Source organism: Varanus komodoensis, unplaced genomic scaffold (genome assembly GCF_004798865.1).
Source record: "Varanus komodoensis strain SLA01 unplaced genomic scaffold, ASM479886v1 scaffold532, whole genome shotgun sequence".
In the NCBI taxonomy this organism is placed as follows: Eukaryota; Metazoa; Chordata; class Lepidosauria; order Squamata; family Varanidae; genus Varanus; species Varanus komodoensis.
In genome coordinates, this window is record NW_025336129.1 from 17,664 (window position 1) to 26,530 (window position 8,867).

General features: G+C 43.0%; 1 protein-coding gene across 1 annotated transcript; it reads right to left on the reverse strand.

The window, feature by feature from the left end:
* Positions 1-363: 363 nt before the first annotated feature.
* LOC123032349 (vomeronasal type-2 receptor 26-like) lies at positions 364-3,877 on the reverse strand. The gene is made up of 4 exons (XM_044448160.1): positions 3,077-3,877; positions 2,371-2,598; positions 1,488-1,614; positions 364-1,262 (listed from the first exon to the last, which is right to left on the reverse strand). The coding sequence occupies exons 1-4, from the start codon at positions 3,875-3,877 to the stop codon at positions 364-366; spliced, it is 2,055 nt and encodes a 684-aa protein (XP_044304095.1).
* Positions 3,878-8,867: the final 4,990 nt, after the last annotated feature.

Consider the following 8,867-nt stretch of genomic DNA (forward strand, 5'->3'; position numbering starts at 1 on the left):
ACTTCTATTCAGATCATCTTGGTCTCATGTCTAAAGTAAGGTTCTTAGAATATCCAGCAAATAGAATGACAATGTACTGAAGGAAAGCTGTGCTAGGAAATTTTATGTTAATAGGCCAAACATTTGTTGCATAAGGAAAAGTTAATATGGCTGCTATTGTTATGCAGACTTCCTCATTTTTAATGGGCTTAGTAAGAACAAAAAAATAGTCAAATGCCATTCTTGTGCAAGTTGAAACCCTTTGAGGACCCATTACACCAGAACAAATGTTGAGTGGGAATCCAGGGTAATCCTACATAAAACACTTGGATACTAAAACTCTTAAGCCTACAGAAGTACAATATACTAGAGACAGGGAAACGGTCAATTCTTTCTCATCAGCTGATCTCTGCAGTTCATCTCAGGCCTCAGCAAAATGATATAGCATTTGGGGGCAAAGATACAACCCAGTAAGCCAGCAGCAGAGGACAAGATGGAGAAGATCTCCACAGCCACCGTGTCTTTGCCTCTTGTGCTCAGGTAGGTGGGCACAAAGGAGACCCACACGCTGCAAAACACCAACATGCTGAACGTAATGAACTTGGCTTCGTTAAAAGAATCTGGCAATCTACGGGCTAGGAAAGCCACAGTGAAACTGGCAAGGGCCAGGAGACCCATGTAGCTCAGGACACAGAAGAACAGGGGGACTGACCCTTCGTTACATTGCAGAACTATTGCTTCAGTCACAGAGTCAGAGTCTAAGTCAGGGAAAGGAGGGGCAGATGCCAGCCACATGGCGCAGAGGCCTGCTTGAACAGAGGAGCAGGTGAGGGTGATGCAATGGGCCAGCGTTTTCCCCACCCAGTTCTTCAGCCTTGACCCAGGCTTGGTAGCCCTGAAGGCCAGAGAAACAAGGGCGGTTTTTGCCAAGACACAAGAAACGGCCACTGAGAAGATGATTGCGAAGGCTGGTTGTCGGAGGAGGCAGGTCACTTGGCCAGGCTGTCTGAGGAAGAGCAAAGGAGACAGGAAGCAGAGCAGGAGAGAGACGAGAAGCATGTAGGAGAGGCCCCGGTTGTTGGCTCTGACCAGCGGAGTATCATTGTGCTTAAGGAAAATGCTGAGCACCAAGGCTGTGATCAAGACAAAGGAAAGGGCAGCTGAGGCTAAGCTGATCCCTAAAGGTTCTTCATAAGACAGGAACTGGATCAATCTGGGAATGCAACTGTTCCTGCCCTTGTTTGGATACTGATCTTCTGGGCATCTGAAACACTCATTCATGTCTGAAAAAGAGGAAGACAACACCAATTTGCCAGTAATGCAGCAAGGTCAGGTGAGAAACCAAAAAGCTTCTTCAGAAGAACACTACTGTTTAGGGAAATGGATTCTATGCCCCCTTGCTTTTCCCATGATTTCCAACTCTCCTCCAGAGTCTTGGAAGTTCTTCAAGAAAATAGTTCACACTTTCATGGGAGTTTAAAGGGTTACCCAGTTTTTGTGCCACCTACCAGTTTGGTTGGAAATCTTCCCCTCAGGACATGGAGCACAATCATAGCAACAGAACTTCTCCCCTTCCCTCCTTCTCTTCTGGTAACCTGGACGACAGCGTTCATTGCAGAGAGAAATGGGAATCACCTGTCCAGACATGAAATAATGTTAGACTGGGAGTCATTTGCACCTCTTCATGGATCAACTGGAAATCTCTAGGCCCATATAGTGTTCAAGGAAGTAGAGAGAGCCACTTGGTGGCCTGTGGGAAGGAAACAGAATTTTGCCCTCCCTGTGTTACAATGAAGGGAGCACTGGTGTTTGGGATGTTTGTTTTTAAATAAATGAACATCATCAAATAAACATTATCTGTGGATAAAAGATTACTAGATATTGAAGCAAGACATGGTAAATACAGTGATTTTTTTACACAGTTATGCATGAAAATTAGAACATATTCCAATTGCAACTTTTTTAATTAACGTGTTTTTATACCCCACCTTTTCTGCAATTTTGAGGAACCCAAGGCATCCATTTTTAGGCTCACAACAGTAACACTGTGATGCAGATAGGGATGAGAGTCTGTGACGGGCCCAAAGTCACCCAGTGAGCTCCATGGCCACATAGGAACTAGCACTTTGATCTCCCAAGAGCCCTGTCCATCTGTAAAGTCAATATGCCACCCTGGATCTTGAATCAGTTTGAAAAGATGGGCAGACATATTTACCTTCAGAATGGATTCCTATTATTGGGTACACTGACCTTTTCCAGCAACTTGAGGACAATTCATACAGGGTTACACAGGATAAGGGCTGCATCTATGTATGTATCTATGCAGACATGTAACATGACATGTACTTTTTCAGAATGCATAATCCAGCAAGAAGACCATAAGCTGCATACCTGGTTAAAGACTCTAGGCCATACAATTGCATCCCCATTGAGGGTGAGTTCTTTTCCTTCAGGACTTTTGGGATCCAGCCTTCCGACTTTCACTCTTTTGAAGGAGAAATTGGAGAAAGTGACCAAATTCATGATATCAAATCCACCTTTCAGTACCCTCTTATCACTAAAGGACACTGCTTCTCCAGCGGCATTATTAAATGAAATGCTAAGAAGAAATGAATGGAGCTAATTGAAAAGGGGGAAAAGGCAGACAGGGGAGTTGAATAACAAGAAAAGATTGGAAAATAGCACATTACAAATTTCATACATTTTGCACTTATATGGTTTATGGGACATATCTCTTGCAAGTTTTATTTAGCCTACACCCATTGAAATGCATTGCACTGTTTTGGTTCATATTAGATTCATAGTTTGGAACTGAACTGATATATTTTAAGAATGGAGGTACATAAAATCATAGAATCTTGACAGGCCAGGAGGACATTGGGTCCAACTCCTTGCTCAAAACAGGACTCCAACACCAAAATTGTTATTATTTTTCAGCTCTTAAAGGAAGAAGTGCAAGTTCACAGAATGACATAAATGAACCAGAGGCAGAATGTTATCTCTTAATGTATGGATGGAACAGGGGAAAGTGGATGTATTCTGAATATGTCGAAATTTGTTCATTGGCATGAAAGAGCATTTCTTGCAATGAGATCACCTGCCAGGGCTGCAGCTTTTGAAGATCTGCCTTTTTGTTCTGCATCAGGTCTCTGCCTTTGGATCTGGAGGACATCATGGTGTGCAGGGCATGTGCCACAGCATGGACTGCATTGTAGATGCTGTAGCTGTGGCCAGTCATGTCCATTTCAAACTGAGGAGCTGGAAGGTTCTCCAGCTTCTCTTCGCCAGTGCACAGTTCATTGGCAGTGGTTGGCGAAGTGAGATCTGCAAAGGAACAGTCAAATGCTTGCTCCCAGAAAGCTTTCAGAAAACCGTCCTCTTGGTTCCAGTTAGGTTTTACCCTCTGGAGAAAGTCTCTGAACTCTGGGGGATCCTTGGATGGAATTGTAACTGAAATGGCACCTTGGAACAGCTGAAGACCCCAACCATGTTGAAAGCCCTTGAGTATGAAATCAATCTGTGCTGTCACAATCCACACCTTCCTAAAGGATGTTGTGGAGTTATCTCTCAGATCATGCATGAACTGAGCAGTTCTTATCCATGAAATAGTCAGTGATTCTCCATACATGATTAATGCACTGACTTTGCTATTTGTGAAAATCTCATATAACTCTGATAACAAATGACTGAATTTATCAACATCATCAAGAGAGGCCAGTTGTGGAATGCTTTTTGTAAAGGCAGAACAGATCTCATTCTGAGAAAGTAGTTCCTCCAGGACCTGCACAAAATGTTCTCCACCGTTCGTACAGTCAACAACAACACCAATCCACATCCACTCAAAATGCTGAAGTAACCTAATAATCCCAATGAACTGACTGTCTTCGTATGGGGCCATGTGGTAAAAGGAATGAATCTGTATGGTCTCTTTCTCTGCTGGTGCAATTGATCCATATGTGAGCTAAATGAAAATCAGAAATTTTAGAGATCAGTTAGATTACCATATTTTTCGCTCTGTAAGATGCACCTGACCATAAGACGCACCTAGTTTTTAGAGGAGGGATCCATGGAAAGCTTCCTGATAATCACAGGCACATTCCCCATCACTTCCCCATGCGCTTCATTAAAAGACGGGTTGCCATTTGAAAACACACACCTACCTGTGATTAACAGCTTTCACCTGTGCCAGAGGAGGGGGCAGAGCAGGGCACGTCGAGCACGTGCTGGCCAGGTGTGGTGCAGCCAGGCCGGCAGCATGCCGGCGGTGGTCTTCCGGGCAGCGCGGCGGCGGCGGCAGGTCTTCCTGAGCAGTGGGGGTGAGCAGTCCGTCTCTCCATGCAGCTGGCAGGTTAAAGCCCATGGCTCCTCCTCCTCCGCGGCAGGTCTTCCCAGGCGGGCGGTGGGGGTGAGCAGTCCGTCTCTCCGTGCGGCCAGCAGGTTAAAGCTCACAGCTCCTCCTCATCTGTGGCAGGTCTTCCTGGGCAGTGGAGGTGAGCAGTCCATCTCTCCGTGTGGCTGGCGGGTTAAAGCCCTCGGCTCCTCCTTCTCCACACCGCTCCCCCTGAGAGGCACAGCTCTCACCTGCGCCGGAGGGTGGGTGGAGCAGCGCACGCTGAGTGTGTGTTGGCCAGGTGGTGCCATGTGGTGCAGGCGGGCTGGCAGCATCCCGGGCGTCGGGCACACACACATTCACTCTATAAGATGCACAGACATTTCCCTTTACTTTTGAGGGGGGGAAAGTGCATCTTATAGAGCGAAAAATATGGTACACCTACATTTTCTGGGCTGAATGTGCAATTTTTAAGAATCCCTATTGCATGGTCTGAGGGAGTAGGAGTCAGCAAACTTGCTGAAATGAAAGAAATATTTCATTAATGGTGTTCCTACTCTTACACCATGTGGTAAGAAATTTCTCCAACAAAACTAGATTGCTTTATCTTCATTAAAATGTTAAGTTCTTTGCTTCAAGCCTCAATTCAAGTTTCACGTTTTTATTTACAAATCCAACTCAAGTCTCATGTCATTGCAGGAAATGTTTAAGCTGAGTCTCATGTCCCTTCCCTGATCTGAGATTTTATTGGAACGATTTTGCAAAAATCTTACACACTTAGATCTTTAAAGAAATATCAGAATCTGATCAGGACTGATAAAATTGGACTGAAATCCCACCCCCCCCCCCTCGCTGGCAACACAAAGACAAACAGACCCTACCTGTGGAATTTTATAGTAACCTGAAATACCTGCCATATTCACAGCGGTATCAAAGCCAAGTCCTCCAATGGCTGCTACAAGATGTTTCTGGGTACCACATTTGTAATTGGGCACAAAGCTCTGAGATTTGAAAACAAGATCCAGAGTGGTACGATATGTCATTCTTGCATCAGTGTAGCTGTCTAGGATGTGGAATCCAAGTGAGACGTTGGGCAAAATCCTGAGATCCTTGTTTATCTCATCCACAGCAAATGCCAAGGCCAAGGCATGCTGGTAGAATTTTGTTACTATGCTGCAACAGAGACAGTTGATTACATCAGAAGAAAACTCTGGAATGCTGCAGAACATCATTCATGTCAGCCCTTTGGATTCAATCCTGTTCATGTCTATACAGTGGGAAGCCTACACCTCCTCCTCCATGCCTCAGCCAGCCATGTTGCTTGGGAAATACTAGAAGCTGCAGAAGGCTATTCCATCTAAGCATCCATAGGATTTCATTCTTAGCTTAGTTCCATTGTAAAAACACTGTTACAAAAATTCCTCATCAGTTCAAAAAAATTTTATCAGAAAACTAGTATTCTTGTAATATTTTATATGTTACCATGTTGACTCTTTTTCTTGTTATTATGTGCAATCAATTCGTCTCCAATTTATGACAACCCTGTGACTCATCTTCCAAGGTGTCTTTAACACCTCAGCTCTTGTAAATTCACAGCTGTGGATCCTTTTATGGTATCATTCCAACACCTATTTGGGATGGGGGAAGTCAATATGCTCTTTTTCAGTATTTTGCAACTCATATCAAGTATTCTTTGTGTTGTCTTGATGATCATAACATGACAGGTAGAGTATAATTACTTACTCTGGTACCCCAAAAATTTCCTGAGAAGGTTGTTCCTCAAAATCGACTCTATTGGAGCCATAAGTGATCAGAGAAACCATCTCACCAACAATGAGGCCACCTGGCTGGTACCACTCATGTGGAACAAGGAACGGATCCTTCATGAAGCATTGCATGGTATCTCCTTTGCACACCATGCATGGCAAGAAAAGCTGGAATACCAGTAGACACAACATACTAGTGGGGATGTTTCTCCTTAGATAGGTTTTCCCATGTTTTTCCAGAGGAATGTCACTATTTCAACATGTAATGTTGTGCTCAGTCAAGATACCCCTTCAGATAAAGTCATCAGAATTACTTTTCAGCATGAAGAGGGACACAAAGGCATGCCTTGTGTCCTAGCACAGACTGCAAGCAATCCAGTTCATGTTTGCTCTATGGTGGAAAAAGCTTTTATGGAGACCTGAAATTGAGCGAGCTCTGCCTCCTGCTTGTCCAAAGTCACAGCCCACCATGGCTCAGTGGTTAATTTTAAAGCACTTTCAGATTTGTTTATCTATTGTTTGCTTTTCACGATCTTCCTTAAAGACTTTGACGCTTTGGTGTGGAGAACAAATTATACGCATCTGCTCAATTCCAAAGGGAAATAACCTGCTTGGCATCTTCTGCATGAAACATGGGCCTGAATGCAATCTGCTGCCCAATTCCATACAATGGTGAGCTTTCGATGCTCGTAACTTGCAGAATTCCACCATTCAGTATCATAACAATTCAAGCTGCTGTGGTTACTTTCCACTTTGATTTCAACATTCATGTATCTCATTTTTTCTTAAGCTTGCATGAATATTTCAGTGTGAATTTGGGATGTGAAAATCAGAAAAAAAATCCAGGTTATCGGCGTCCTACAAATACAACCCTGAGCCTCATTATACCTCGTGTCCTTACTAGATTCTGATACAAAATACCCGCATGTTTCTGAGCATATTGTCCAAATATATGGATCAATTGCACATATGTTTGAAATGTTCACTTTCTTCTGCATTAAGGTGTGCTTGTGCATAATTTCTAGCATAGTGCATTTTTCAAAGGTACAACTTTTGGTTCCATGGATTGCATCCCAAACTTAGAAATCATTGGACTTCTACTGCAACTTAGATTGAGGCCTACTTGCTTTTTTCTGGAGGTGTGAAGTAAATGAATTAAGATCAAAAATGGGTTGCAATGGATTCCCCCTACATTCCTAATGTGAGTCAAACTGCTCCTTCTACCACTACTAAGCACAGTCATCATGAGAATGGATTCCCCTAGTTTTGCCACAATTTCTCCACCCAACCATTCTTGCTCAGTGGCACAGCAGAACACAGTGGTCTACACAGATGCTTTATCTTGATCTCACCCCAAGACTTGTTTGTTTGTTTATATTTATAGCCCTCCATTCTTCCTTCCAAGGAATTCAGCTCACTTAATTCTCCTCCTGTCAATCTTTATCCCCACAACAACAACCCTGTGAGACAAGTTGGGGCGAAAGTCTGTGACTGGCCCAAAGTCATCCTGTGACCTCCATGGCTGTGTGGGGACTAGAACCCAAATTATCTAAGTTCCAGTCCCATGCTCGTAACCACGACACTGCACTGAATCTCCATTGTGAGAAGCTCAAATATACTACATGGGATCTTCAAGTGCTACCTGAAGGACAAGTCAGCTCTAAAACTGTTTGACTGAAACACAGACACCCTGAAATATATTTGAAATTCTTCATCTCATGAAAGAGGCAGTCAGTTCAATGAGGAATCATTGTATTGAACTACTCCCCATGGGCACAAAGTTTGTGAACACTTGTGTTATGAGGTGGCTTCTTTGAATATTGCTGATTTCATTTTAAAGATGATACTTAATGCACTATTTCATTGACTTTTCCATATTTTGATAAGAATAAAATTAGGATTATGCTGGTGCATATGCACTTAATGCTAGTGTAAGTTGAGCCTAAAGATTCAGCACTGTTGTCCAAGCAGTTTGGTACAATTTTGCACAAACAGCTTGACATTAGGCATGCCTACTTAGAAGTCCCATTACATTGAATAGATTGGTTCACACATAAATATATAATGCACAGCCTGCATGGTTTTATGTTTATGCACTATGCTGGAGGCTCCAATGCATGGGTGGGGTATTCCCACAATATCTGTGGAAGCATTTCCTGATTTTATATCACTTTTTGTCGATTGGGCATGAGAAGAAGAAAGGAATCCAGAAAGGGAGTTTCAACTCAGACTGTCTTGGTCTGATGTCAAAACTAAGGTGCTTAGTCCAAATGTCCAGCAAACAGAATGAAAATTTATTGAAAGAAATCTGTGCTATAATTTTTTAATGTTAAAAGGCCAAACAATTGTTATGTAAAGAAAAGTTAATAGGGCTGCTATTGTTATGTAGACATTCTCATTTTTCATGGGCTCAGTAAGAATTAAGGAAAAACTGAAAGCCATTCTCAAGTTGATTGCAACCATTTGAGGACCCATTTCATCATAAAAAATCTTGAGAGTGAATGGGGGGCAATTTTATATTAGTCACTTTGATACTAAAACTCTTAAGCCTCCAGAAGTACAATAGACTAGAGATAAGGAAATGGTCAGTTCTTTCTCATTAGCTGAACTCTGCAGTTCATCTCAGGCCTCAGCAAAATGATGTAGCATTTGGGGGCAAAGATACAACCCAGTAAGCCAGCAGCAGAGGACAAGATGGAGAAGATCTCCACAGCCACCATGTCTTTGCCTCTTGTGCTCAGGTAGGTGGGCACAAAGGAGACCCACACGCTGCAAAACACCAACATGCTGAA

What these genes read in the sequence shown, in the direction of transcription:
- LOC123032349 (XM_044448160.1), bottom strand. Translation starts at nt 3,877, where the DNA reads ATGGCCCCATACGAAGACAGTCAGTTCATTGGGATTATTAGGTTACTT. An exon ending in GGCCTAGAGTCTTTAACCAG is followed by an intron (nt 1,615 to 2,370) that starts GTATGCAGCTTA and finishes ATGTCTGGACAG; the next exon opens with GTGATTCCCATTTCTCTCTG. An exon ending in GAAGATTTCCAACCAAACTG is followed by an intron (nt 1,263 to 1,487) that starts GTAGGTGGCACA and finishes CCTCTTTTTCAG; the next exon opens with ACATGAATGAGTGTTTCAGA.